The following is a 27,821-nucleotide window of genomic DNA, read 5'->3' on the forward strand; positions in this document are numbered from 1 at the left end:
GATCTTGGGATTATGAATTGTTTATTTCTGTTCATTTACTATTTTCCATTACGGCTGCTTTTCTTGGGGGGTTTCCAGCGCAGAGGCGCACCGTTAAGCTGACGGGTCAGACTCTCCCATCTTGTACAAGCCCCAACACAGCCAGACCGGACACAAGAGTTGTCTTCCTCCGAAAGGGTCGCGACGATTGGGCACCTAAGCCTTGGTGAAGTTCTTCATGAACTCGCCCATGTAGTCCTTCTTGCCGAGCGGGACGCCCTGGCCGCGCAGCAGGGCGTAGACCATGTTGAGGTGGAAGTAGGCCGTGGGGACGGGGTAGCCGAAGACGTAGTCGCGGGCCTTGGCCTTGAACTCCTCGGGGCCGAACTTGCAGGGGACCTCGGTCTCGCCCCGGCCGTCGACCTGGCTGCGGTCGACTTGCGAGAGCTCCTTGAGCAGGGACTCGAGCAGCTCGTGCAGCTCGGGCAGGGTGTACTCCTTCATCGGGGTGTCGACGGGGCTGCCGCCGGTCACGCGCTCAATCATCTTGCGGCCCGTGGCGACGATGATGAAGATCTGGACGCCAAAGTTGAGCATGTCCTCGGCGATCTTGAGCTGCGTCAGCTGGGCGACATCCTTGCCCTGCGACTTGAAGTGCTCCTCGCCCTTCTTGAGGATGGACTGGGTCGTCTTGGTGATGTCCGTGTAGACGGGGATGCTGATGTCGTAGAGGGAAGACATGATGGGCAGAAGTTAGATGTGGGTGTATGTGGTGGACTGGAGTCTGAAGTGCGAAGTTGTTGATGCTTGTGGTAGCTGAAGACAAATGCTCTGGCGGGAATGCCCTTCCTTTATGTATGTATTTCGTGCGCCTTCCAGTAATGCCAGCGAATCCCATGGAACGTCATGTCTCGATAGTCGCTTCCCGCACCAGCTTGCACTTGCAAACCCCGCCATCCCCACCACGATCTGTAGCTGCGACGGGTCAATCAGCCTGTGCTAGCTTTCACCGCCTCCACTTAACACGTATGCTATAACAGACCAAAGGCAATCTGTAGCGCAATTGTGGCAGCCTGCCGCCGGGAAATGCATCTCAACGTTGGGAAAGCGGGCAGGTACATTGGCGCTATGTGGTTTCAGGGGCCCTGGATTTCTAAGCAATAATATGGGTTCAGTGAGACGCCGCTGACAAATGCGCACATAGTCGACCTTACTAGTGCAGAGGATTGTCTGCAATTTGCGCAACGACAAAAGTAACATGTCAGATCGAGGCGAGACAGTTTGTGTACGGCATCGCTTCTGACTCTCAGCGCTGTGACCGAGAACTTGCCTCGAGGTTGTTGGTTGTGTGCAATTGCCGGCTTGTCCAAAATGGGACTTGGTCTCTGCAGCGATCGAGGTACTTAAGGGAGAACGAAAGGGAAGTGGCAACATTGGTATAGAGAATTGCAACATTGCAGCTGGACATTCTGACCAGGGACGCCAGCTCCATCATTCTGCGTGAATTGGCCCCAGAAGCAGGCAAAAGTACACATCATATCCGGCATCTGCAGGCGATGTCAAGCCGATTGACTAGATAGGTAATCGTTGCCTCTTTTGGCGCAAGGAACGTCTCTTTGGTCCTCGAAGCTTGATTATTTTGTTGGTTGCATCAAGCACTTGCCGGCAGCAATAGAGCGCGCTCCGTGCCGCCAGCGCAGTAGCCAGCCTACTTAGATCAGCCCACTATTAGTGGAACATAAGCACGCCTGAGCCCGTCTTGATTTCCAAGCAACCTCCAACCGCCTACGCTCACATTGGGATAAGCGACCTCTGCACCTACCCTCATCGTCTCCCCGTGAGATGAGATCTCATTAATCCAGCGCATGAGATCCGGCGGTGCCTTTTGCTCAGTCGGTACAACCTCCATTGGTACCAAGCGAACCACGAGAGCAGCACCAGAAGGGTTGCGCCAATCAGCGACGGGACCAAGACCGGCGCAATGTTGTCAGAGACTTTGAAGGCGGTGCCGTCGTAATTGAAGAAGGAGGTGCTTAAGATAGACTGTGTCCTCGAGGGTAAGCGTTAGCTGGGAATGTCACGTTAGGGAACAACTTGACGATGTAATACACACTTACCGCGACAAATGTCCCGGGCAGAAACAGGACCGTCACCAGGGCCAGCGTGAACATGGCCATGCTCTCTCGCTGGGTCTGAACCGCTATCTGCTGGTTTGCCAGGTGATGCAGCTACTCGGTCTGTGTCAGCCATCAAGTCTGTCATGTATCGCAGCCCATTGTGGTCAAGGAAGGAAAGAGGGTGGAAAGAAAATAGTGGCAACGAACGAGTTGGATGCGAATGTTGGTCCGCTCCAAGTAGGTGTTGGCCCAACGAGCCCAGAAGCCTCGCACTGCTTCCAAGTGGTATACGTCGTCTGTCGCCGCCCTCGCTTCGTCATCCTCGTGCACCGCTTGCGGCGACATTGACTTCTCCTTGGACGTCGCATCGAGCCTCTTTTGTAGCGACAATAACGCTTCGATGTGCTGTTTGATGTCCTCTAGGTCCTTGAGCATGCAGTGCCACTGGACCGAGAGGTCGTGCAGTGTCTCGGCCTGCTTCTTGACATCCTCCTTGGAATTTCCCTGTTCCTGCATTGACGTATTGCAGGTTAGTTATTGCCCCAAAAAGGTCTACGGGAAGATTTGAGCAGACTTACGATATGACGGAGGCGATCTCGCTGTTCTCTGATTCCCTTCTGGTACGAACGCAGCGTAAACTCAAGGATCAGAATGTTGAGGAACATAGGCTTCTGTACCAAGTTCGGATTGGCTCTCAGTTGACGATTCATGAAATCGGTGAGCGCTACTGGGAAGTTCAAGCAATAGAAGGAGGTCGTTTTCTGGCTACTGATTACTTGAAGCGCGAATGATGGGTCCGCCTTCTCAGCCCAGCGGTAGAAGCCATACTGTAGAACTGCCTACTAATAAGATATTGCCGTCGTATTCGCAATCTAGGGACGGTCGGTACTGTACCTGAGAGACCGCTCGGTGGCATTGCCCCTGGCACCAATGCTTGATATTGTCGTGGGAATAACAGTCCAGTCTTCGCCCCTGCAGAGATCGACCACGAACTTGGACGGGAGATCAGCGGTCTCAACAAGTGTTCGTAGGCATCTAGCGAGGCCGTGTCCATGTTTATAGGGGTTCTTTTCGTCACCGCTCACTATGAAGCTGCCGTCTTGTTCAGTCGACAAGAATGCCGTTGACCAATCGGAAGCCTGGAGACTTACAACAGCCGCATGCGGTCCCGGCCGGTGCCCTGGTCCATCAAACGAGCGAACAACTCCGCTTCGACTGGTTTATCACCGAGGTCGTGGGGCTTGCCTTCGGGTTTGGTCTGGGCGACTGCGCAATGTGTTGTCCCATTTTCAAATAGATGCAGGGTGGTTACGCATCCGACGTTACAGCACTTCCCCGCCTCCGCGACGTCTTCGTCAATGCTCAGGCGAGCAACGGTCTCGAGATATCCAGGCATCAGGAATCACGTTATCTATGAGGGAACTTTCCAAAAATGTACACAGAATGGAAATTGAGGCAGGTGTCTGAATGATATTGACCAAACCAAAGTCATCCAGCCGTGTGCGCACCAAATGCATTTGGGGGGCAGCCACCATGCCACCAACGACGAATCATCGGCCGTCATCGTTCTGCCAATCGCATTGATAAGATCCATCTGAGCCAAGCTGAAATCTGCCCCGCGGCGGAGGCGCCCTGGAAAAGCCCTCTTGTATGCCGACGCAACGCAGCGGCAGCTGCCGTGTCGTATTGTACGTACTTGATATAACATGGCACCATATTGAGCAGCTCTTCCCGCCGATTGATGGAGACAGATTGGAAATAGAAACCTCACTTATGCTGTGTACGGACCCTGTCGTTTGAATATGGCACATGAAAGCTGGTGACTAATTCATTGCATAGGGGGTTTCAAAAGTTGTAAAGGACCTTTGACCAACAAATCCAGAAGTTGAGGAACAAGACCCCACACGAGCCTTTGGCAGGGTAGTCTTTGTCTATTCGTGCATCATGTCAAATCTAAGTAGTGTAAATCACAAGAGGAAATCGAGTCTAATCCTCATCATCACTGTCCCAGCACCAGCCGCAATACCTTGACCGCCTGCTCGTTCGCCGTGAACAAGATACCGCCCGCCATGACCGTACGCCCCAGCCGCATCACGGTTCCTCGCCAGAACCCCCTGAAGACCCCGTCCTCCGCGATGATGGCGCGCGCCGCGTCGAGGGTGCCGCCCACGGCGCGGGCCTGCTGCACCTTGGTCTTGACCGTGTCGAAGGGCTGCGTGGCGAGCGTGGTGATGGTCCCCGCGAGGGCGCCGTTGGCGAAACTCATAATGGGCCCGTCGATGTCGACATAGCGCTCGCCGCCGCCCCGGCCGTCTCCCCCGAACCAGGCCGACCGCCGCTCCCAGTCCTTGAGGATGCTGTAGGACCCCAGCCGGAACCCCGTGGTGCCGATCTGCTTGAGCGTCGTGGTGACGTAGCCGGCGTACAGGGCGCGGCGGACGCCTTGCTCGGTGGCCAGGAGCTTTACGCAGTGCCACGGCGAGCGGAAGCGGCGCGAGGTCTTGGCGTCGTCGATGAGGGCCGTCTTGATGCGCTCCGTGGGCGTCACGATGACGGTGGACGACACCACGCCCGCCACCATGCCCGAGGCGATGGACTGCGCGGGGCCCAGGGTGTGCGTCTCCGGGTCCTCGAACATCTTGCGGATGCTGTCGAAGGCGACGAAGCGGACGGCGTCTTTGCCTATTGAGCCCTGTTGCGTGTCAATCCAGGTACCTACTTGCCGGTGGAAAGATGTATTGGTAGCAATGGCCCGCCACGCCCCAGATATAGGGGGGTAGGGCGCACAGGTCAAGCTAAGCAAAGTAGCTAACGTACCACTATCATGGTCGAGCAGCCCTTGTAGAGAGCCGGCAACCCTTCTTGCTTAATCACGTTGCCGACGACGCGGAACGGATTCTTGACGCCGCCATGGCCGTATAGTTGTACGCGCGTCTTAGCGAACTCGAACGGATATGTGCAGAAGGCCTCGACGCCCCCTGCGGTGCCGCCGGCCAAGAGCGAGATCAGCGGTGACGTTCTGCCACTGGCGTCGGCCACCATGGTGGGTGATTTTGCGCGGTGCTAGAACGTAATTGAAACGAAAGCAGATAAGACACTTTCATCAGCACCGCCTTCGGAAATCGAGATTTATTGAATTTAGGTATCCCATGAGGTGAGGTTGGTTGTTTGACTGTGTATGTGGTGTACAGCTCAGATCAATGCTGGGCGGCGGTCATTGCCTCGGCTTGAGCAATGACGTCGGCCAGGGGTCTTTTAGTGCTGTTGCGGAGCACTTTCCGGGGCCCCAGAGCTGATCAGTGCTGCCAAGACAGCTAAAGCCCATGAGAAAGAAGGGCTTCGCGTTTACCAACGTAGATATCTACTACCTCTCAGCCAAAGTGCGCCAATCGACAATGTAATATGGCGTCGAAAACAGTAGAAATGATTTTTGTGCCAATGCCGACTTTCCCTAAAAGCTTGCGGTGATTGCGCAGATGTCGTCGCACAGGTTCGGCTCAGTGGAAGGTAAAGTATCGGTCCCATCAACCGGCATAGGTGACCCGAATAAGTAGCTTCGGCGCACCCGTGATAAGTATGGCACAAGGCAGTCCAGCCCCCAGCTAATATTCTACCTAACAGAAAAATGCATCAAGTTATTGGTCGCAGAGACTCAAGCGACGATTTCGGAACTGGGCAATTGAAGATGTATGTATGGGCGAGATTGGTGAATTTGAATTCTTTGGAATAAATTAACATGCGCAAACTCCGTCTAACCGATACGCCATGACGTCTATGTAAATCCACGGCCCAAATCGAGGCCATCGTCAAGGGAAAAAAACCTAAAGCTGATAAAACACAACACATCGTCGCATTGTGACCGAATATAACGAGGTCCCCCTTCCTCAAGAACGCAGCGCCCCCGTCTGGCGCGCCACGTCGAGCATCTGGTCGACGAGGGGATTGACGTCGGTCGACTTGAGCGGGACGCGGTGGCCGCCGGGCCACTCCAGGACGCGCGCCGACTCGGGGCAGCAGTACTTGTCGAGCAGCTCGCGGTGCAGCGGCAGGCCCTCGTCGAGGGTGCCGTGGACGTGGATGGTGGGCAGGCGCAGGACGTGCTCCTCGTTGACCATGTCCATGAGGTCGGGCGGACCTTTCAGGGCGATCTCGGCGCAGTCGCCCAGCATGGACGAGCGCGAGACGAGCTCGGGCGGGTCGAGCGCCACGATGGGCGCCCGCCCGGCCATGAGCACGGCGAACTTGAAGTCGGTCCCCGCGTTGCGGACGCCCAGCTTCTCGGCCCGGGCCTGCTGCCGGTACAGCAGGCTCGCGGCCAGCTTGGCGCCCTGACTAAAGCCCAGCAGCCCGACCCAGGGGCCCGATGCGACGTCGTCGTCGTCCTCCATGGCGCGCGTGATGGAGGCCTCGATGGCCTCGCGGGCGGCGCGCTCCTCGACCTCGGGGTGCTCGGGCATCCAGCGGAGCCAGCGCTTGAAGGGGCCGTAGTCGGCGTACACGGACACCACGTCCGGGCCCGGCTTGGAGGCGTAGGGGGCCTCGGCGTACACGAGCCGGAAGTAGGGCTCCAGCTTCTGCGACAGCTGCCGGCACTGTGCCCGGAAGATGACGGCGTTAGTGCCGCCGCCGTGCAGGCAGAGGATGCGCGGGAGGCCGCGCGTCTTGGCGAGGTACTCGGGGCTCTCCATGGCGTCTATGTGTGTGCGTGTGCGTGTGCGTGTGCGCGTCTGTTTCTATCTATGTATAGATCGTGATAGTAGCAGGACCGAGAAACTCTCTTGCTTTCTTGTGCTCCCTGGTATGTGTAACGTAATGATGTGTGAGTAAGGAGTAAAACTAAACTACAGTTTAGGTGCGAAATCAATAAGGAATGCACCAAGGCCCCGAAGCTTCTGACAAGGCAAGACCGGAACACGATTGAACGGCGATGGCCTTTTCGGGGGAGTTGGCAAAGTGAGAGAGAATTCAAGTCAGTAGCAATTGGCGGCAAGCAAGCAAGACATGGGATTGTCAGCCAGCCCGCCGGACTTCACCACCTGGGCACGTGGTCGGGAAGTTTCGGTGGCTTTCTGCCGCAACTTAGTTGAGCTGGATAGGCAAGGATTACTGTTCCTTCCATGTCAACCGCAATGGTTGTCTGAGGCGAGATAAGCGCTGCTGTCCCGTGGGATTGGCATGTCAGCGAGATGATGTGAGATGGGCACACCCATCAACATCTTTTCTTTTCTTCTGGCGGGTTATCTCCCCTCAATGGCAGTTCGTCTGTTGCCAGAAACGAGGGCCCGGACTTCGGATGGCTGGGTCCTTAGCATGTAGGCTCGGAGTTTTTGTTACTCCTACTTGGGGTCAGTCACGACGTATATATTATCCGGAAGCGCTCATGTTTCATTTTGCGAGAAACAGCGCCTACAGTATATATCTACGTTTTCGCTCTCTTACTCCGTACTCGTTTTAATATTAGCGATGGTCGGCACGGCCCGTAACAACAAGCGTTGATTAGGTCAGGTTTGGTGGGTAGCGAGTTCGCAGTGCTTCAAGCCAAGACCGACAGACTTGAGACCAGTGGGCTTAGCTTCCAGGAGGCACATTGGACTTGGACGGCTCGAGTATGCTTGGATCAATGCTCGTGAACTATGCTGGCTCCCACAAATGCACCATCTCAAAGAGCATGCGAAAGAAGTTTACCACCTTAGCCAACCAAATGGCAATGCCACTGTCAAATGTGCGTTCGCAGGTTGCTGACTCGTGGATGGCTAATGTGGACCCCTCTTCCCAAACTCCTAGAAACATACTCCATTTGCATGCAGGCAATAGGACAGACATCTTCTCCTACATTCGCTATATGCAGGTATAGTACGGATCTGTATACGAATCATGCAGGCTGGTGTTTGATTAGGCAGGTGGGTGCTTGGCATGGAGTAGCAATAGCTGCAGCCTAGAATTTGCAGCCATATATCAAATCCTCGATTGCCTGACAGACAATTTCTCCCATTTGCTCCATGATCGACTCGTAGCCCCGAAGGATCACCGGCATGATATTACTAGAGAGTACCGCCTGATGATTTGCAATATCTGCGGATGTCCAATCTTTCCGCCGCCGCCGCAGGCGTCAGAAGGCGGGGTTGAAGAGGGTGAGCACCCGAAATGGCTGGGACAGGCCGTGATGCTCAGCGACCCCGCCGAGGAGTTCGAGACGCTGGAGCTGCACTACCGCGCCGGCAAGAAGCCCGGCGTGCCCGAGCTGGAATTCACGCGCGATGACCAGGAGATCCAGAGGGACGAGGTCACCATGGCCACGCCGTACGAGTGCCTCCTGGTCAAGGACGGCACCCGCGTCCGGCCCAACTGGGGCGTCGGTCACGACGACGGTGGGGGCCGCCACCCCAGCTCCACGCCGTACGGCATCTTGGTGCACGCGGCCTGCCTCGACATCGTCAAGAGGGCCATGCGCAACAAGTCCCGGCGTCGCAACCCCCACGTGCACTCGCTGCGCGCGCTCTGGAAGGTGCTGCGCATGCGGCGCGACGCGTGCGACAACGAGCTGATGGGCACGGATTATGGGCCGGCCCAGCATGAGCCCCTTTGGAGGAGGAACTTTCACTACCTGTACAACAGGAACCCCTTGTCGTCGTTCGTGAGGACTTCTCGGCGGGGATTTGATGGGGAATGGGTAAGTGAGCATAAGAAACTGCACGGCTCTTATTTTCAGGTCTTTTTCTTCTTCCTCTTCCAAATCACAGCTGGGTTCCCTGAGTGTATCTGTGCTGAGCTCACTGTTGTTTGTATGCAGTCACTCGAGGACCCCACCACGACCCCGGATCTGACCGACATGTTGCTGTCCGATGTCAGAAGAGTGGAATCCGAAGCCGTCCATCAGGAGGCGCAATCTTTCCGTCAAGCATTCATGAGCCTTCCTCTGGAGCTGCGGGAGAATATTCTCGAGTTCTTAAGTGCTTGCGACGACTTGCATTCGTTCTGTACACGGCTACTACCCCAAGAGGTGTGGCGCGACATGCTGCTCGGGAAGAAATTCCTGCCGTTTCTGTACGACATTGACGACGCTGCCGTTTTGCGGTGCGTCCAGGAGACAGAGGGGAAAGCAGGGAACAAGCAGGTCGATTGGGAATCGCTGGTGAGGAGCCTCAGTCGCGGGGCGTGGGCTTCGAGAGATTGCCGCGGGCCACCTCCTCCCTACGACGGTGATGAAGATGGAGGTGGCTGGGATCCGAGGACGGGCTATTACTACTGCGACTTACCCGCACCCACTGGACTGCGCAACCGCAGGAGGATCTGGCAGCTGGCGGAAGAAATGTTTGTCGGCGACGTGCTGCCATCCAAGAGCAGCGGCGCGAGCGTGCCCCGGTATTGGGACGAGTACGGCGAGCGGGTGTATCCGGTTGTTCGGCTCTCAGAATAAGCTGGGAGGTGACAGAAACCTCGAAGCAGCATCAATAGATCATATTAGTGGTGACTGATTGCTGGGTCTCCGACTCTTCTGCCCCGAGGGCCGGAACGTGCCGTAAAAGATACCAGATTCTATGATTTACAGCCCAAGAAGCTCGGAAGCTCTCTCGGCGCAAGGGAAGTAGTTTTTCGCAGGGAACGTTCCATGATCATGTGTTTATGTCCTGCCTATCTGTCTAACAACTGAAGATATCTACCATTTTCAGCGACGACTTCGCATTAGTGTGGTTTAAAGGAAGCGCACCAAGCGTAGCGCAACCCAAAGATCCAGTTGCTTCAATCGCAGTTGGAGAAGGCTTTGGATCTTTGGGTCCATTTGGAGAGCTGTTGTGGGGCTGGGAGTCGTTGGGGGCACCCAACAGCAAGTACTGTATGCAAGTAAAGCTTGGAAGACACACGCAAGTATAGCCTACGAGGATCAACTGACAGAAGCGATCAACCGTCTCCCGTGTCATGTCTGCATGTCTCATCCAACTCAGATACGGCAGCGAGATAAGATAGGTAGATCTGTACACGGGCGCAAACTCCGTCGGATCGCCAGCCGTATGACGCCAGATTCGGAGAAGCCTCCAACACGCCTTGCATGTCCATGGACCGGTTATCAGTGGAATTGGAGATTCATGCCGCCTCTTGTGCAGCTTCAGCCCAACAGCACAGCTGCACAGCAGCTCGGCCGCTATTGATTCTTTGTCGGACGTGCCGTCTGGCCGTCCCTGGCGGCGATGGAAGTCCGCAGCCCCGCCCGTGACTGTTTCAAGTCGCTAGTAAACCCGACTTCGCTGTCGCTAACGTTCTATCGGTGCAACAGACGCTGGAGCTTACCCCTCCAACGGCCCCAGCCCTCCCTGTACGCCGCCAAGGACAGGAAGAAAAAAAAAGTCGCCGCACTTGCGCCCAGACCATTGGCTGCCCGGTTGACTGTACCAAAACGACTACCACCTCTTCCTGGCCAAACTTGCCTTACGGAGTATTCCCTAACGCCTATCTAATTCCCCTAGCTCTGTTTTCTTCACTTTTAGAAAGTCTATTTGTTTATCGCGATAGTGAAGCGGATACTCCATCAAGAATAGAATACTTCGCCATGCCCACCCACCATTACCAGCCGTCAGATCGCGGGAGGTCTATCGGTAGACGGGTCGTACATAAACCAAATACACCACACTCAGACACTCTCTTCTTATTCGCGCACACCATGCTGCTGCTGCCGGGCATGAACGCCGCCGCTTAGCAAGGACCCCTACTCCTCCTCTCAGTTCCCGTTTGGACCCCCTTCTGCCGTGCTTTTTCGCCCCAGTGACACGCTCTTATCGTGGATTTTCTGGAGCACCCATCTCCACGTTTCTCATCCACCTGCGCAAAGACGAAATCCGGGGGTTACGGGTTACGTGAAACCTCCTAGCGAAAACCCATACCGGCCCCCTTCAGGAGTTTTAAGAAGAAAGACATTGTTAAGACTTCTCTTGCTTTCTTCTTCCTTTTACAAGTAGAGTCTGCGTATACCAGCACTCCCTCCTCTGCTCGGAGATCGTTGTTGCAATCTCAAAAGTCCCGCGAGCTGGTTTTGCAATTTTTTGTTTTAGCGCAATGGCGTCTCCAACGGCCTCCGAATCCAAGATTGAGGCGCAGCGCGACGGCGCCGATGGTGCCGTCCCGTATGCCGATGAGGAGTACAGCGCCATTGACGAGAAGAAGCTCGTCGCCAAGCTGGACCGGCGCATCGTGCCCCTGGTCATGCTGTCGTACACACTCAGCTTCCTAGACAGGTAGGCAACCCTCTCTCGCGCGCGCGCGCGCCGCAGGCGCATACTATGTCGCTTGAAGGTGCCGTCCTTGGCATTGCGCCAATCAGCACTGACTGACACGGCCAAATAGAGTCAACATCGGCAACGCCCGCCTCTACGGGCTGGAGGAGGACATCGGCCTCCGGGGCAACCAGTACCAGATCGCCGTCGCCATCATGTTCGTGACGTACCTGCTGTTCGAGGTGCCGAGCAACCTGGTGCTGAAGCCCTTCTCGCCGTCGCGCTGGCTGGCCTTCATCATCACGGCCTGGGGCATCGTCGCGACGCTGACGGGGCTCGTGCGCAACTTCGGCGGGCTGGTTGCATGCCGGCTGGTGCTGGGCGCGCTCGAGGCCGGCCTGTTCCCGGGTTTGAATGTGTACCTGACCTTCTTCTACACCAAGCACGAGCTGGCCCTGCGCGTGGGTTATTTATTTGTGTCGGCCGCCATCGCGGGCGCGTTCGGCGGGCTGCTCGCCTACGGCATCGGGCACATGGAGGGGGTCGCGGGCCTCGGCGGCTGGCGCTGGATCATGATCCTCGAGGGCATCCCGAGCGTGCTGCTGGGCGTCTTCATTCTCTGGTTTCTGCCCAACGACGCCGAGAGCGCCTCCTTCCTCACCGACGACGAGAAGAAGGTCATGGCCGCCCGCCTCACGCGCGGGTACGGCAACACCGCGTCGGCGCAGCAGTACAGCAACAAGGACATGCTGGCCGCGTTCAAGGACTGGAAGGTCTGGCTGTTCTGCGTCGCCCAGTTCGGCGTCGACACGATGTTGTATGGTGAGTGGAGAGAAAGACACGCAACTAGAACTGGGGAAGTAAACGCAGTCGGTCGCTAATGGGTGTGCACTGTATACAGGTTTCTCGACATTCCTACCCACCATCATCAAAAGTCTCGGGAGCTGGTCTAGTGCGGAGGTGCAGCTCCTCACCGTGCCGTGCTACTTCCTCGGCGCCGTCGCCTACATGGCGGCCGCTTGGTACTCGGACCGCATGCAGCGACGCGCCGTGCTCATCGTCATCTTCGGCTGCGTGAGTGTGGTGGGTTACGGCATCCTGCTGTCCGATTCCTCGTCTGGGGTGCATTACTTTGGGTACGTCGCACGCATTCTTTCCATCACACCGCCCCTAGTGTGACTGTGCACTTACTAACACTGCAACAGTTGCTTCATGATCGCCATGGGACTCTACATCGTCGTAGGCCTGCCGCTGGCTTGGGTGAGTGAACAGGACGGACAAGAAATGACTCGTCAAAGTTTCATGGCTAATAAAGAACTGCGCAGCTACCCAACAACTGCCCTCGCTACGGCAAACGCACCACGGCTTGTGGGATGAACCTCACGATGGGCAACGCCTCCGGCATCATGGCGCCCTTTATCTAGTACGTACCACTCCCGCGCATACGCAACTATCTTGTCGGTTTCATCTCCCTGGGATTCTCTTGCTAACTCAGCCCCGCAGTCTAACGGCGGAGGGCCCGCGGTACATTCGCGGCAACGCCGTGTCGCTCAGCATGGTGGGCATGGCCGTCTGCATCTACGGCTTCCTCTGGTTCTGGTTCCGGCGCGAGAACCGGCGGCGGGACGCCGGCCACGTCTCGGCCAAGCACCAGCACCTCTCGGAGCAGGAGCTGATGGAGCTCGGGGACGAGAGCCCACATTACCGTTACACCTACTAGTCAGGTCCCCCAGTCGGATAAATAGAGAGCAGCGCGCTAGATGATAGACTGGGTACGGGTACGGGCATGGGAATAATTTTGGGGATAAGGAAAAAAAAAGTTTAATGAGTGGACGTTTTAGAGTTAACAGAGTCTTGGGACGAATCACCCCGAATCGGCCATTTCCATAGGCAAAACGGGTCGAGTCAGTATCGTTTCTTGATAAGATAGTTCTCAGCAAGGCACCGGTGGTAATCAAGTCCTAATATTACTCGGGGCCCTCTCTCGTAAGAGGTCAAGAGACGCCAACGGCGAGCATGGGCCTTCACCGCTTTGCGACAGGTGATCCTTGCCCTGGGCGAGTTGTCGTCTCAGCGAAGTGCCCAATAACACCCATAACGCCCATTAATAGCAGCACTCTTGCCGTGCAATGGGCCGACAACCGGTCGCAATCAGCATTAGAGTTTCCGACTGAGCTGGCACCAAGCACCGGCTGGCGATTCCGGATCCGAACTGGGATCTCTGGGAGCGGGTACTTGTACGTGCAGACGTGGTCGGTGCAATGAGGAAATGACATGATCCTGCCTCCCTGTTTGGAATTGCCCGAACGGACGCTCCATCGTTGCCATTGGTCATGGATGACAAACTCGACACCCAGCTTCCCCCAAGGCCCTCCTGGCCCAACAGAAGACTCGGAAGACCACCAACAGCCTGCCACAGAGGCAGAGAGGCGTAATTGGCCGTGTTTCGCGGGTTTTGGTTGGTCACGGGTCGAGCCACTGATGCGCCGAGATGGACCCAGATCTGCACACGTCCCCAGCAGGGCCGTTGGTCGGTGGCCAGTGTTCTGCCCAGTGGCCACCACTTGCAAGTTGTTGCGCCTCTGCACCCAGAACAGAGGAGCCGCACAGGGCTCGCATGTATGTATGATGATGCTGCTTCCCATGGGAGCATGGTTGATGGCCGGCAGTCGGGGATTTCTAGGGACCGCTTCAGTGGCCACGGGCTGAAATTAGGGCCCTAATTTAGGGGACTTTCTTCGAAACCCCATTCCAGTATGTATTCCTCCGTTCGCCCCCTGCAAACCCCACTGTCCGCTACACAACTCACGGCCTAGCAAAATGTAGCGTCCCGAAACTACCGAAACAAAATGACTGCCGGCGGAGAGATTGCCTGAGGGGACACCTTTTGATGAAGAGAAAAAAAATATTTAATGAAGTAGAAAAAAAAAAAAAAAAAGAAAAGAAAGCAATCTGTATACGGATCCGTAGTAACACTATACTGTATTCAATAGACCCCCATTCGATTCATTGCAACAGAAGATTGGTTAGGGGCACAGCAGATTTGTTCCATTCAGTTGGTAGATTATGGTGGTGCTGCTTTTGGGCCAGGCCAGTCATGTATGCCAGAGGTGCCAAGTGCCCCGCCATCTCGTACGGGGGCAAGCACAGCAGCCACAGCGTTACATGGCGGAATGTGATTCCACGCCTACAACAAGGCTTAAAAGAGCAAACCTCCTGAGCAAACAGCGGCGTATCAGGTCTCCGTAGAGTTGTACGTCGCGACCGTCGCAGCCATCCGACGTCGAACTAGGTAGACGTTGGATGGATGGATGAATGGAGGATTGATTTACGCAGTTGCCTGCCCCTTCGGGCGCCTTCGGCCGGGGGTGTATCATCCAAGATCAGGGGCGGCGGGCAGCGGGCGGCTCATCCCAAATGGCGAACCGCTCCAGTCAGTCAGCAATCAGTTTCTCGCCCGTGCAGGCCACTACCGGGGAAAGGATAGCCGGTTCGCCAGCTCATATTACATACACCCAAGCTGCTTGGCTGCCAAGGTGTCGTATTTGGACAAACAACCCGACCCATGGGTCGGTCCCCTCTCTCTTTCTCTCACTCTCATACCTAATCCATCCATCCCTTACTTACCGCGACTCACCTTTTGCCTGCTTCTGGCTTGCCCGCCCGCGCCTGCACCAATGACCGTTGGGCCCCATACCCGGCTGCATGGTACTGGAGAACGTGCGCGCGCGCGTCTCCATCAACCGGCGTCGGATCTTATGTACATCACAGACAGGAAACATGGAGACGAGGACCCAGACACGGTCGAGCGTTGAGAGGAGTCGAAGGAGGATCAGAAGGGGGGAAGAGAGGGGAGAGGTAGGGCCATCCCGGGAAATATCTGCACGCTTCACTTTCGAATTTTGGGGGTTTCACCTCGGTGATCTTCATTACTTGTCCTGAGGGTTGGCTGTTTCGACCATCTCATGTCAGGTGTTCTCTATCCGTTCTTCTTGTTCTACAGATACTTCTACCGGATATATAGTATTAGACTTTTTTTTTTATTCCTATCTGTCCTTATCCGTTTTCGTCGGATCTTGTCACACTCTATTTTCCCCATCGGCACTTGACTTTAAGTAGATAGTTGAGACACAGACAGGACTCGCTACTTTTTGCTTTGCTCTGCTTTTGCTGCTTTGGCTGCCGCCGCACCCTCTTGATTACCTCATGATTCCGTCATCCAGACGCTCCACGACGACCACGACCACGACAATTGAGCCGCCACGGGAATACCAGCGGCCCTCTGTCTTTGCGCCATCTCGACGACGCGACACCAGATAAAAAAAAAAACGATTAAAAGGTCCCCACCTCAAACGGGAAGGGAAGGGAAGGACACTTCACGTCACTTACGCACATACACGCACACACACATATATACCCACACCCACCCACACACACACACACAACATGCCGATCAAGTTCGCCCTGGACAACGACGAGTTCGCGGGCCGGAGCATGATGCCCTGGTTCAGCTACCAGGTCAGCATGCCGGTGCGGCCGATGCCGGGCCTGGCGGCGCGCGCGCCCGTGCGGACGAAACGGCTGGTGCTGCGCCCCTTTGCGGCGTCGGACCTCGAGGCCTTCCACGAGCTGCGGTCGCGGGAGGAGACGCAGGTCGGGTCCATGACGCGGGGGCGGGCGGCGCGCGACCTCGACGAGTCGCGGCGGCAGCTGGCGCAGCTGCTCGAGGAGGACGGGCAGATGCACTGGTACTTTGGCGCCTTTACGCAGTCCGACGAAGAGGAGTTGGTGGGCGAGGTCGGGCTGCCGGACTGCGTCACCATGGCGCGGTCGGGCTGGCCCGAGGCCGAGGTCCTGGTCAAGAAGGAGTACTGGCGCCAGGGCTACGGGACGGAAATGCTCAAGGGCTGGCTGGGGTCGTGGTGGGCGCTGCCGCGCGAGATCCGGCGGCACCAGCTGTTCCCCCTCGCGACGGGCTGGCAGGAGCCCGGGGCCGAGCTCAGCGACGGCGTCGGGTTCGGCTGGGAGGAGTCCAACGCGGCGGCCGCGGCCTTCTTCCACAAGGTGCTCAGCGCCGACGGGGGCGTCTTCGCCGAGGGCTTCTTCGAGGAGTTTGACCAGCGCGACGGGCGCGAGCCGCAGCTGATCCGGTGGAATGGCATCATCCGGAATAACCCCAACGGGTTGGAGACGTACAGGCGGGCGGAGGAGGACGTGCCGGACGACGGGCAATCGGAAGCTGGGATGAGCATGATGAGCGGGAGGAGCGGGAGGAGTGGGATGAGTGGGATGAGTGGATGAAAGGGAGTCGCTTTGGGTCGCGCAAGGCAGTGAAATCGATGAAATTTGCGTCTCTCGCAAACACCTGGGAGGTCCGGGTGCACATTTAGTCGTGCCAAGGGGAGAGAATGGCATAATATTTAATAGGGGATATGAGCTGGAGAAGTGATCGAAGCAGCAGTTTGGGTGTTGATGGATGATGCTGCCGCTGGGGGTCTTATCTCCCTTCAAGGCGATGCATCAGGCAAGCCCTGCCATGACTTACGAGTCCACTGGATGGCGGCGTGGCCTCATGCCGAATCAGAACAGAGGCCGTAGATCCCAACTATTGCAGTCACCACCCGTATGTACAACAAAGCCCGCCAGTCAGCTTCAGCTAAAAATGCAATACGATGCTGGTCGCTACCACCTGTTTCCTTCGTCGACGTGACCCCTTCGCTGCGTTGAGCAAGCACCATAAGCACCTGATGATGGCCTTAATTAGCTCTTTCGGGCAACCAGAGCTAGGGATTCCTAGGGCTTCCCTGTATGTATGCGCGCGCCAAGGTCGCACCACCTTATGCAGGATGCGAGCCGCCCCAAGTGGAAAGTCGCATCCTGGTCGAACACCCACTGCGGGGACCGGGACGCCGGAATGCATCCAAACCCCGTGGGGTAAAAGGGATGGTCCCCTGGGAGGCCGCTACCCCCTCCCCCACAATCCGGTCTGTGTAACGAGTATAACACTGGCATAAGACCGGTATATCCGCTGAGCCTAGAGGAGCTACATTTGAGTATAGACAAGCCAGCAGATACCCACGCCTACAGTAATATACGCAAGTCACCGCCATGTCCGACAAGATGGCTGAACTAGAGGCGCGCGTAGTTGCCGCCGAGCGTTTGGCCCAACGGGTGAGTGCTTCCTCCTCATACCACCCCCAACCAACCACTTGATCAGCCAGAACGATGCTAGTAAACGCGCAAAGCAGTGAGTCTCATCTATTCCTTACTTACTTGCAACCAGGCCCACGACCGCGGCGCCGTCGAGAACGTCTTCAGCCGGTACATGCACCTCCACAATGTGTTCCTCGACGAGCAGATCAAGCCTCTGTGGGTGGCGCGCGGCACGCCGGGGATCCGGGCCCAGTACACCAACGTCGGCGTCTACACCGACTACGACTCCGTCATGGCGTACCACACGGGGCGGCCCGCGCCCAAGGGCAAGCTGATCCTGCACCAGACCACGACGCCGGCCATCGAGGTGGCCGGGGACGGCGACACCGCCAAGGGGTTCTGGCTCATGGCGGGCCTGGAGTCGGGCGTGACGGAGCCGGGGAACGTGGGGGCGATGCCGGAGAATCTGTACGAGCCGGTCGAGAAGAATGTGCGGGGGAAGCGGGTGTAAGTCAGACCCGTTTCGTCCCTTCTTTTCTTTTAACATACTGTCAGAAGGACTGACTGTTGAGGATAGGTGGGCTCATTGGGTGTGGTGCCAATACGCGCTCGACTTCCTCAAGCAGAACGGCGAGTGGAAGATATGGCACTTCCGGTGTCTTGAGGTGTCCCGCGCCCCCTTCAGCGAGAACTGGATCACATTTGCCGACAAGAACCAAATCGCATTTGAAAAGGTAAGACCAAGCCCATTGAGTCGGGTTTGATGGTTTGATGCAATACATTCGCTGACGGGCTTTGCTTTCCAAGGATCTTGCCTACTTTGGCAACGATGGCAAGGCCGTTTTCATGCCCAAGCCGGACGAGCCGGCTACCAAGGTTAGTGGCGTGCTACTTCTTCATTTCCCATTAGGGCACATCGAAGGCTTAGCGGCTTGACTAACAATTCACTCTGCATCAGAAAGCTGACATCTACGGCCCGAACCGTGTTCGCAAGCTTGATGTGCCTCTTCCAGTCCCGTACAAGACTTTCAGTGAGACTGATGAATACTGAGTATGATGAAATGCATATAGTCACGGTGATGGGTGAAGGACAGAATAATTTAAATGGTACACCGCATTTCGCTCAGAAGGATGTTAGTTCACCGTCGACATAGCCCACCTGAGGGCATTTGTGCAGCAGCCGCAGGTAGCCAGGACATATTGGTATTGGCACATGAAGGTTTATATAGATAACAATAGTTATGAACCTCTCAAACTTCATTTCGCTTTCAACTTTTAAAAACATGACACCGCCCCTAGCCCAGCAACGACTTCCTCACAAACTCCACCTCCTCCGCCGTGCCGCACACGAGCCCCGCCCGCTCGTCCGTGTCCTTGGACGGGTGCTCCAGGATGTCGTCGCCGGTCGCGGGGTCGATGGCCTTGCCGCCCGCGCACTCGACGATGAGCGCGAGCGGGAACAGCTCGTAGAGCCGGCGCAGCTTGGCCTTGCTGGCGCCCGTCACGGGCGACACGTAGACGCCGTGGCCCTTGACCAGGGCGTGCACCACGTCCGGCACCAGCCCCCCGCTGTACCGCAGCGTGTACTTGTTCTGGATATAATGGGTCACGAGGCGCATGTAGTTGTCGTCCTCGGCCGCGGCGCGCAGGTTGGCGGGCGCGAAGTAGCGCGTCTTGAAGGGGGCGGCGGCGAACTTGACGTCCGGGCGCACGACCACGGAGTCGTCGGCGCCCTGCTCGCCCACCGCGACCTCAAAGCATAGAGGGGAGGAGCCGGGCAGGCGCAGGGCGACGACGGCGGTGGTGCGGGGCCCGTAGACGCCCAGCACGGCGGCGACCTGGCGGGCCTTGGGGCTCTGGTGCAGGGCCGAGGCGCCGCGCCAGACGCCGAGGATGGTGCCGACGGACCAGTTGGGCGCGATGATGGAGCTGCCGTCGAGGGGGTCGAACGCGACCGAGTAGATCTCCCCGGCGCCGTCGTCTTCAGCGTTCGCCGGGGGCCACTCCGGGCGGCAGCCGGTGGGCTTCTCGACGGGGTCCTCCTCGCTGCTGGCCGTCACCACGGCGGAGCAGCTGCCGAGGGCCCGGCGCACGGCCTCCTCGCTCGAGACGTCGACGTTGAGCTGGTCGTCGCCGAAGGCGTTGGCGGTGCCGACGGCCGACACGGCCGCCGAGTCCCGCAGGACGCGCGAGATGTCGGCGACGGCGTCCACCAGCGCCGGCAGGACGTAGGTGCAAAGCTGCTTGTGGGAGCCGTCGGCGGGGACCTGCTGCTCCAGGAAGTCGAGCAGTTTGGTCGTAGTCGCGCTCATTTTCCCGGTGGTGGTTTCTAAGTGGGGTGAGGGGTTCCGAGTCAAACTTGTGAGGGAGCTGTTGTTATCCGTCTGACGACCAGCGATTGTGATGCGGTTATATCGAACCGTTATTCTTGAGTAATCGAATGATCGGAGAAATAGGTACAATATTACTTGTTGGCTATGAGACGATCTCAGATGATGTGCACGGAGAAGGTTTTCGGAGGATCTGGCGCAGCCAACTCTCAAAGGACAGCACTCCACCAACGACGTCAACTCCAAACGCGTGGGTCTCGACGGCTATCGCCGATAGACAAACCTACCAGCCACATCCATCTGTGGATCAATCCTCGCTCCTAAACGTGTGCATTGGTTGCAGTTTGATGCGAAACACTTCAAGGGGTCATGATTGCGATAATTGACTATCTTGAAGAAGGGGAGACGAGAAGCGATGCCCATGATGTATCGGTCAGCCAAGAATGGGCGAAGACAAAGGCAGCGCTAGCAGCTAGAGCAGAATGCCATGCCCCTCGTTTTCTTTTGCCCTTCCCGCACGCCATTCCGGGTGGTCTACCGTAATCCAGGGGAACTCCCAGCATGAGAGGAAACAACGATTGAACGTTTACCTGCAATTAGACCGCGATTTAGACAGAAAGCGGATCTCTTGAACAGAATAGAAGGACTATTGATCTTCGGTGCATCATAAATTCAATTGATATTATTATAAAGCGACATGGCTGCATCAAAAAACACTGTCGTGGTAGACTCAGGGGTAAACCAATAGTACCCTGCATTGGGGTCAGTCGCATCCAACAAATCCCATACCCCATCACCAAACTACCAAGCCAGCTCCTCCCCCTTGTACGTCATAAACTTGCCCGACGCCGTCTCCCGCGTCGCCCCGTCAATCACCTCCAGCATCCCCTTGACGCTCCCCTCGACCGTCACGGGCAGCTCCCCCTGGAACCCCCACTCGCTCGCCGCGTGCGCGCCCGCCCGCGTCTGCACCCAGCCCGGGTGCAGCGCCACGGCCACGAGCCCGCCGGCCGCCGTGTTCTCGTTGTGCAGCGCGCGCGTGATCCAGTTGAGCGCCGCCTTGCTCGCCCCGTACGCGCCGCCGGGGGCTTCCTGCTGCCCGATGCACCCCACGCTCGAGCTGACCATGACGACCTTGGGCGGGGCCTGGCGGTCGGCGCGCACGGACGAGGTGGCCAGCATGCGCGGGCGCAGGGCCTGGAACAGCGCCAGGGGCGCGACGGCGTTGGTCTCGAAGGCGGCGCGGAGGTCCGCGGGCGCGGCGTCGGCGATGGGCACCATGGGCGCCATGCGGCCCGCGTTGTTGATGAGGACGTCGACGCAGTAGACGAGGGTGGGCGGGATGGCCTCGAGGACCTGCTCGGGCGTCGGGGCCGTCGAGAGGTCGAGCACGACGACCTCGGCCGCGCTCTCCTCCGCCACCGTGCTGGCGGTCGCGGGCTGGGCTAGTTCCTCCCGCAGGCCGGCGGCGGTCTCGTCGTCGCGGACGGTGGCGACGACGGTGGTCCGGGGGCGCGCCAGTAGGGCCTTGACGAGGCCGAGGCCGAGGCCCCTGTTTGCTCCCGTGACCAGGTAGACGGTATTTGTCGGCGAAACAGAAGTCATCTTGTAATTGAGCTTTGGTCTAGGGCAGCAAGGAGGGGGGTTTCTAGCAAAATTTACAGAAATGAAACAATGGTCATATTAAGTAAGATCAGTGTAAAACAGGAGGATACTTTCGGAAAGGGGTATTTATACGCAGGAAATATTTATTGGTGGTGGGCCGGAATTTGTTCCGGGCGCTTCACCGTTGCAAAGAGAGCTGGGCTGACGGGATCGTTGGTGAGCCGTGATGCTACTGCTAATGGCTAATGCGGGGAACCCGAACTTTTTGGTCTTTGGAGCTTGGAGCCCAGATCCGCTCTCATTTCCAAAGAAACCCCGGATCTGGCAACAGGCGACATACTTCCAATCAATTGGAAATCTTTTAGGAAATCTTTATTGATTTCTCCTTTTCGCATTCTTCTTGCGATTCCAATGTCACCACCACATACATTCGTTCACGAGAACACTTGGCCTCATCCAGGGGATGATGTCCTTTCGAGCCAAGAGCGGTTCGCGCTAAATCCGAATGTGTGATGCATGTCAGATTGAATTGCTACCTAGTCCACCGTATTCACCCTCACGGCTACGGCGGTATTGCGCATGCCCGCGGATTGGACATGGAAGAATGGCTTTTAGTTTAGGTCGACCCTCTCCCGACTACAAATAGGGGCTGCACTCTTTTCCTAAGATGGCTACCGCCCAGGGGCTCAGCAGCCCTCGTGTTCACCAACTCGGACTGTTGGCCAACCGCTCAATCACAGAATTTCCGTTATCTTGTTGAGCTTATTAAATGTCCTGGAAGTACTGGAATTGGCCCTCGAAATCCATCTGGGCTTCATAAAGGGGCAACTGCAAATCATCATGGAAGCTTCCGAACCCGTCATCCGCAAGACTCACGCCCGGTAGCACCGGATACTCGAAAGGATCGTTCAACAGGAAGTCCATAGGGTTCGTCGCAGCGGGTTGGTAATGGCCGTCGGAGAGGGGTTGCCGCTGCTGCAATGTGTGCCTTTGCTGTGGAAGTTGGACAGGAGCTATCATTTCGACTCGAGACCTGGACGGACTGCCCAAAGGCATCGATACATCCATCGGCCATGGCCTCAGAGGCGGCATGCTCGCCGCCGCCGCCGTGCTTATTGCCGGAGGGGCATAGCTCGGAAGGAACCTAGAGTGTGAGTCTTCACATCTTGACGGGCCGTACGGATCCTCTCGGGCGGTGGAGAACTCGGCCGACCTGAAACGAGGGGGCAAATGATCGAATATGGACTAGAGGAAGGAATGATGATTAGTCTGTAAGCCTTGCGACTTTTTATTTGTGGTCGTTCTGTTGCACTCACATTCAGCGCCACCGTCACCCGGTCGGCCGCGAGGCTCCGCTGGGTCAGGCTCGAGATGCAGTCCTTGCCGAGCCGGGCGTCGGCCAGCAGGTCCAGGGCGCCCGGCCGGTCGGGGTTGTGGACGACGTAGAGCAGCAGGCTGAGGACGGCGAAGAACTGCGTGTAGGTGATGAACCAGTAGGGCCCGATGAGGACGGCCTGCTTCCGGATCTCGAGGCCGATGTGGAGGATGTTGCGGCAGACGTTGATGCCCGCCGTCGCCAGGGCCAGGTACCGCTCGTCGTCGGCGCGCTCGTTGGTCGCCGTCGTCTTGGCGGACCACCGCTGGGAGTAGTATTGGAGGAACGGCCGGTACAGCATCATCTGGACGTGAGCGTAGGCGAAGCGGAGGAGGATCTTGACGCTGGATCAGGGGAAAAGAAGTAGTCAGTATAAAGAAGGGTGCGTTCCGTTCCCTTTCCATTCAGTTCCAACGCGTCTCTATGCACTGTGACCTACCGATGCCTACCAAAGAACGTATCTTATCTAGGCAAACACACACAACTCCCGAAATGAAACCGGTGCACCAACTTTCTTTCCCTCCGGGCGGAAGCTTGTGTGATGGCTACGCAGCGGAGGTAGGAGGTAGTGTTGCCGGTCGACTGAAAAGACAGCAGGTTCCAAGGGACACAGTGAGGGCACAAGTACAGGAATGGACAGGGCGGGGTGGTTTCTAATGGACGTACCGGGTGATTTGCAGATCCTCCTGCGGCCCCGCCCGCCACGTGGGCGAGAGGCGCCCCTGCCAATCGTGCAGCTCCTGCTCGATCTCGCGGATCTTGGCCACGCTGATCAGGTAGGTGACGTCCTGGGGGCCCTTGTCGGTGCCGGTCGGAGGGTAGACGTACTCGACGACCTTGGCGAGGATCTGCATGAGGCGGGCGTGGGCGTTGAAGGCCTCGAGGAACGAAGGGGTGTCCGACGGGGGCGGGGAATTAACGACAGAGCTGGCCGCCGTGAGATGCTCGTCGTCGACCTCGGTGGGCCAGCGCTGGTCGACGTCCTTGTCCTGCAGCAGCAGCGGCAGGCCGAGCGTGGTGGACAGGTAGATGTCCATGGAGCGGATGGTGTGGAAGAGGCGCCGGCGCGTCTCGTCCTCGATGGGCGGCAGGGCGGCGTGGGGCAGGTGGCGGTGCAGCCCCATGCGTAGGGCGGAGCGGAGGGCGATGCCGACGAAGCTGTGCCCCGCGTTGAGGTTGCCGGTGGCCTGCAGGAACTGGATGGTGAAGACGAGGGCCTGCAGCGTCGTGACGTCGCCGCACTCGGTCACGTCCTGCAGCGAGTGCCGCGCCGAGGCGTAGTAGTGGTAGCCCCGCTCCGTCGCCACGGCGTAGTGGTCCGGGTTGGTCGGGTCGTTCTCGTCGACGTCGTACATGGACCCCAGCGCCATGGCCGAGAAAAGCAGCCCGACAAACCGCTGCTGCGCCAGCGTGTACTGCTGCGGCCGCTTCTCGTACAGCCGCCCGAACGCCGCCCAGAAGGACGGCACGTGCACCACCCGCAGCAGGCACGACGCCCGGCTGAAGGCGTACTCGCAGAGGTCGTGCGCGAGCTGGCGGAGCGGCAGCCGCGACATCCCGTGGTGGCTGAGCAGCGGCGTCGACCAGGGGCTGCTGTTGCTGCTGCTGCCGGCGCCGCCCTTCATGTGCGCGGGATTGTCATCGGCGAACGACCAGGGCCGCGGGGGCTGGGGCAGGAAGGGCATCCTGGCATCGTAGCGGGGGAGCCCGGGCAGGTACTGCGTGATGCGGCTCAGGAAGGCCGCCCCCGACGACATGCCGTGGAAGTTGTACTCGCCCGTGCTGGTGCGGTCCAGCTGGTTGGCCTTCTCGACCAGGGGAATGTACCGCCCGCGATGCTCCCAGGAGCCGTCCGAGGCGGCGGTGGCAGCGGTGGCAGCGGTGGCAGCGGTGGCGGGCGTGGTAGCGACTGTCGACGCAGCACCCGAGCCCGGAGCAACATCCGGTCCGGAAACCGGGGTAGCGTTTTCTGGATTGTCGAGATCTACATCCGGTAGGAACCGGCGGAGGAGAGCCTCGGCTACACGGAGTCTTTCTCTCAGCTCCTCTACCTCGGTGCTGGGGGACGACGACTTGGCCTCTCCCTCTCGCCGAGATATGCGCGTGTACACGCATTCTACATCGGTTGCAAAAATGCGAGTGTCAGCTTATTATCGGGGTTTCGTTCCGTTTTACCATTTCGAAGAAATGAACAAGATTTGGTTGGTTGCCGGGGGACGCAATTACCGGAGTTGAAGTCGGCGCAGCTCGAACACGGCCGCTTCCCGTCGCACTTGATCTTCTTGCGTCGGCAATCGTCACAGGCTTTCGTGGTCCTCCGGCGCTTGCGGGGCACCACCCTGTGCGGCGGTGCTGCTGCGGCACCCAGCTTGTCGCCGGCGGCCGAGGTGTTCAGCTGTGCCATAATTGTCCATAGGTACTTCAAGTTAGTAGGTATGTCAAGCCAGTCAGTAGCAGCATCCAAGAAAACCCGTAGGCAGGACAGTCAGATGTTGGCCACGACGGAGTCACTCGCAGGAAATCAGACATGATTGCATCGGTTTCACCAAGACAGAAAACCCTTGGGCTGGGTTTGTCAGTTGGCGGAGAGGTTTCCAGCCGTAGTGGTCTTGGCCACCCCCACCTTGCGCCGCTGGCCCCCATGGTAGGCGAGTCGCTATCATGAGGTCAGTCCGACGTTTGGAGAGCTCATAAGTTGGCCACAAGCATTCCATCAAAATTCCCGGGACATAGCTGCTTCATCTCTGAAAAAGACACAACCCGAGTGAGGGGGCGTTGGCGGAAGGCGGAATGGAAACTCTCTAGATATATGCTCATTTGCGTTATTTTCTTGCCCTGTTCGTTGTGTATGGTTTATGTTGCCAGTGGTCATCTTGGGGTTAGCATCTGAACTCAAAACGTTTGCAGGTCAGAATGGACCACACTCGATGTAAGTGCCCGATTGATTGCTGGTCGTCTTCCGATCTGCCGCTTCCATGGCCGTTGATTGGCTCTTGCCGGATAATCGGATTTTACAAGGTGTGGCTCCTAAGAGGCTTACGCCCGAGCATCCGGCTTGATGTGCCCTGATTGGCTTAACCAGTTGCACTCCTCATTCTGCCGTCACACCGTTGCACCACAGTGATTCAACCCCCTTTCCTACCATTCTCTGGTGCCAATAGTTCATCATAGGAAAATGAAATGCTGGATCAATTAAGTGTCGAGTTAGTCGAACTGATTGTCCATTCACTCGATGACTCCAGCCTTCTCGCATTTCGTGGCGTCTCTCGCCGGTTGTGTCGAGCAAGTTACGACTTGTTCGCACGGAGATGGTTCGCCCTTTTGACCACCGACTTCACGCCGCGCAGTCTGCGGCGGCTTTGCCACATCGCCCAGAACCGCGACATAGCATCGCGCGTCCGCTCTCTACAGATAGCTCGTCGGTATAGCGTCTCCAACCCACCCGAATTAAGCCTTGACCTACCCGATGACGACGTCGACGCTGAACTTGACGGCTTCAGGGAGCGATGGCCACGTTGCGAGAGCGGCTGTGTCGACCTCGACTCGCGGCAGGCCAGCGCGTTGAGGGACGTGCTGCTCCGTTTTGCTCACTGCACCGAGATCTGCATCATTGATGGATCCGATCAGGGACGCTGGTCCCTGCCCCCGCGAGACAGGCCTCGGCTGAACCCCGTTGACACGTTCTGGTTCATGCTCTCTCTCCTCAAGCAAGACGGGGGGCTTCAGGTCCAGCGGTTCGATCTACAACTCGACACGGGCTCTGAGAATGCGAAGGGCTGGCCTTCCAGCCCAGAACTGTCTCAACTCCTGAGCCAGTCTTCCTGGGCGTCCCGCCTCCGGTGGCTCAGCCTCAGCTGGAAGTTTAGGGATGGCCCGGCGGACGTCATGGTGTCGTTAATTTCCGCCGCCGCCCATCTGGAATCGCTGACCCTTCGTCATTGTAGCGGTCTTGGCGACGTGACGGGTTTCTTGGCCCGGCTGGCCGGTGCGCCGCGGCTGCCGGCCTTGTCCAGACTGAAGCTGGCCGGCGGCAAGCACGTCCCGCCCACTGTTCTCCCCACGCTCGTCGCGCGCTTCCAACAGACCCTCGAGGCGCTCTGGATACAAAACGTCACGGTGGTCGGGGGCACCGTCAGCGAGGTCCTGCGCCGGCTTGCCGCTTGGGACTGGCCGGCCCTGAGATGCATCACCGTGAAAGGCTGCTACCGGGTCTACTTCTGCCCACGTCTTCTGTTCAGGCATCACCAGGACGTGGAGCAGTCCGGCGGCGGCGGATTCGAGGTCACCTTGGTTGGTTTTCGATCGAAACGTCGGATCAGGGGGGTCCGCTACCGCGGCCACGGCCACGACATGAGACTCGCTCTAGCAGCGCTGGGGGACAGTGCCTACTTCGCAACAAGCCGTCTAGACCCGGAACCGGACACGCCGGATATGGATTCATTTCCCTCGGCTGGGAATCAGACATGGCGAGTGGTGCGGGATCTTCTTTGAATAAATATGGCGGCCACGTAGAGAGGCTGCTTTCCCAAGGCATATATCATTCTAAATACATGCTCGATCTACATCCGGATGTGGGAGTTTGCTTTCAATAGGTAATCAGGGTTACAGTTAGTTCCATGTGAAAATGATGGGACGCATCACCCACTCGATTGAAGTTCGAAATCCGGAGTGCCCTCCTGCAGAGAAGAGGTGAGTTTCTTCGCACCAACGCCGAGCGCCATGGTCGAGTTCCCGCTCGAGTATATGGCGACAGGTGCTGTCGTTAGTGTCAACGCACATACATCGCCAAGGGGCTCTCGCCATGTGCCAAGCGGGTGGGGCCAGCAAGGTAGATAGATAGTTCTTGGGCTGCAGCCGCCTTAACTCCGCGTACCCAGCTTGGCGCTCCCGCAGTGGAACCTTGGCCCGTCAGTACGGCCATGGATCTTTCCAGATCTTGGTTGCCCACTGCCTACAACTCTTCCCCGACCGCGCGCGTTTCTCGACTCTTCCCTATCGCGGCCGTAGGGATCCGGGCTTGGCACGCGAAAACGGGAGCGCATCCTGGGATGGACAG

At 57.7% G+C, this 27,821-nt stretch overlaps 12 protein-coding genes across 12 annotated transcripts; 5 read left to right on the top strand and 7 right to left on the bottom strand.

The window, feature by feature from the left end:
* Positions 1-195: 195 nt before the first annotated feature.
* PG985_007682 (uncharacterized protein) lies at positions 196-720 on the bottom strand (the record flags this gene model as incomplete). The annotated part of the gene is made up of 1 exon (XM_066827450.1): positions 196-720. The coding sequence occupies one exon, from the start codon at positions 718-720 to the stop codon at positions 196-198; it is 525 nt and encodes a 174-aa protein (XP_066685125.1).
* A 1,083-nt stretch (positions 721-1,803) lies between these two features.
* On the bottom strand, positions 1,804-2,761 carry PG985_007683 (uncharacterized protein; the record flags this gene model as incomplete). Its single annotated transcript, XM_066827451.1, has 4 exons — positions 1,804-2,022; positions 2,097-2,183; positions 2,304-2,606; positions 2,675-2,761. 4 exons carry the CDS (start codon positions 2,759-2,761, stop codon positions 1,804-1,806), a joined length of 696 nt encoding a protein of 231 aa, XP_066685126.1.
* Positions 2,762-4,095: 1,334 nt separating this feature from the next.
* On the bottom strand, positions 4,096-5,138 carry PG985_007684 (uncharacterized protein; the record flags this gene model as incomplete). Its single annotated transcript, XM_066827452.1, has 2 exons — positions 4,096-4,788; positions 4,914-5,138. 2 exons carry the CDS (start codon positions 5,136-5,138, stop codon positions 4,096-4,098), a joined length of 918 nt encoding a protein of 305 aa, XP_066685127.1.
* An 842-nt stretch (positions 5,139-5,980) lies between these two features.
* PG985_007685 (uncharacterized protein) lies at positions 5,981-6,784 on the bottom strand (the record flags this gene model as incomplete). Its single annotated transcript, XM_066827453.1, has 1 exon — positions 5,981-6,784. One exon carries the CDS (start codon positions 6,782-6,784, stop codon positions 5,981-5,983), a length of 804 nt encoding a protein of 267 aa, XP_066685128.1.
* A 1,328-nt stretch (positions 6,785-8,112) lies between these two features.
* Positions 8,113-9,513, top strand: PG985_007686 (uncharacterized protein; the record flags this gene model as incomplete). Its single annotated transcript, XM_066827454.1, has 2 exons — positions 8,113-8,766; positions 8,806-9,513. Coding segments are annotated over 2 exons (1,362 nt in total), but the record flags the coding sequence as incomplete, so codon positions are not given.
* A 1,631-nt stretch (positions 9,514-11,144) lies between these two features.
* PG985_007687 (uncharacterized protein) lies at positions 11,145-13,022 on the top strand (the record flags this gene model as incomplete). Its single annotated transcript, XM_066827455.1, has 6 exons — positions 11,145-11,323; positions 11,433-12,124; positions 12,204-12,438; positions 12,508-12,562; positions 12,628-12,725; positions 12,806-13,022. The coding sequence occupies 6 exons, from the start codon at positions 11,145-11,147 to the stop codon at positions 13,020-13,022; spliced, it is 1,476 nt and encodes a 491-aa protein (XP_066685130.1).
* A 2,726-nt stretch (positions 13,023-15,748) lies between these two features.
* On the top strand, positions 15,749-16,603 carry PG985_007688 (acyl-CoA N-acyltransferase; the record flags this gene model as incomplete). The annotated part of the gene is made up of 1 exon (XM_066827456.1): positions 15,749-16,603. One exon carries the CDS (start codon positions 15,749-15,751, stop codon positions 16,601-16,603), a length of 855 nt encoding a protein of 284 aa, XP_066685131.1.
* Positions 16,604-17,410: 807 nt separating this feature from the next.
* On the top strand, positions 17,411-18,506 carry PG985_007689 (uncharacterized protein; the record flags this gene model as incomplete). Its single annotated transcript, XM_066827457.1, has 5 exons — positions 17,411-17,473; positions 17,586-17,962; positions 18,033-18,189; positions 18,263-18,331; positions 18,414-18,506. The coding sequence occupies 5 exons, from the start codon at positions 17,411-17,413 to the stop codon at positions 18,504-18,506; spliced, it is 759 nt and encodes a 252-aa protein (XP_066685132.1).
* Positions 18,507-18,750: 244 nt separating this feature from the next.
* PG985_007690 (carbohydrate phosphatase) lies at positions 18,751-19,767 on the bottom strand (the record flags this gene model as incomplete). The annotated part of the gene is made up of 1 exon (XM_066827458.1): positions 18,751-19,767. One exon carries the CDS (start codon positions 19,765-19,767, stop codon positions 18,751-18,753), a length of 1,017 nt encoding a protein of 338 aa, XP_066685133.1.
* Positions 19,768-20,586: 819 nt separating this feature from the next.
* Positions 20,587-21,390, bottom strand: PG985_007691 (Short-chain dehydrogenase/reductase SDR; the record flags this gene model as incomplete). Its single annotated transcript, XM_066827459.1, has 1 exon — positions 20,587-21,390. One exon carries the CDS (start codon positions 21,388-21,390, stop codon positions 20,587-20,589), a length of 804 nt encoding a protein of 267 aa, XP_066685134.1.
* A 765-nt stretch (positions 21,391-22,155) lies between these two features.
* PG985_007692 (uncharacterized protein) lies at positions 22,156-25,169 on the bottom strand (the record flags this gene model as incomplete). The annotated part of the gene is made up of 4 exons (XM_066827460.1): positions 22,156-22,635; positions 22,707-23,109; positions 23,432-24,881; positions 24,992-25,169. The coding sequence occupies 4 exons, from the start codon at positions 25,167-25,169 to the stop codon at positions 22,156-22,158; spliced, it is 2,511 nt and encodes an 836-aa protein (XP_066685135.1).
* A 776-nt stretch (positions 25,170-25,945) lies between these two features.
* Positions 25,946-27,256, top strand: PG985_007693 (uncharacterized protein; the record flags this gene model as incomplete). Its single annotated transcript, XM_066827461.1, has 1 exon — positions 25,946-27,256. One exon carries the CDS (start codon positions 25,946-25,948, stop codon positions 27,254-27,256), a length of 1,311 nt encoding a protein of 436 aa, XP_066685136.1.
* Between the last annotated feature and the right edge of the window lie 565 nt (positions 27,257-27,821).

The sequence above is a fragment of the Apiospora marii genome (genome assembly GCF_038362585.1).
Source record: "Apiospora marii strain CBS 49790 chromosome Unknown utg000004l_segment0_segment1, whole genome shotgun sequence".
Taxonomy (NCBI): domain Eukaryota; kingdom Fungi; phylum Ascomycota; class Sordariomycetes; order Amphisphaeriales; family Apiosporaceae; genus Apiospora; species Apiospora marii.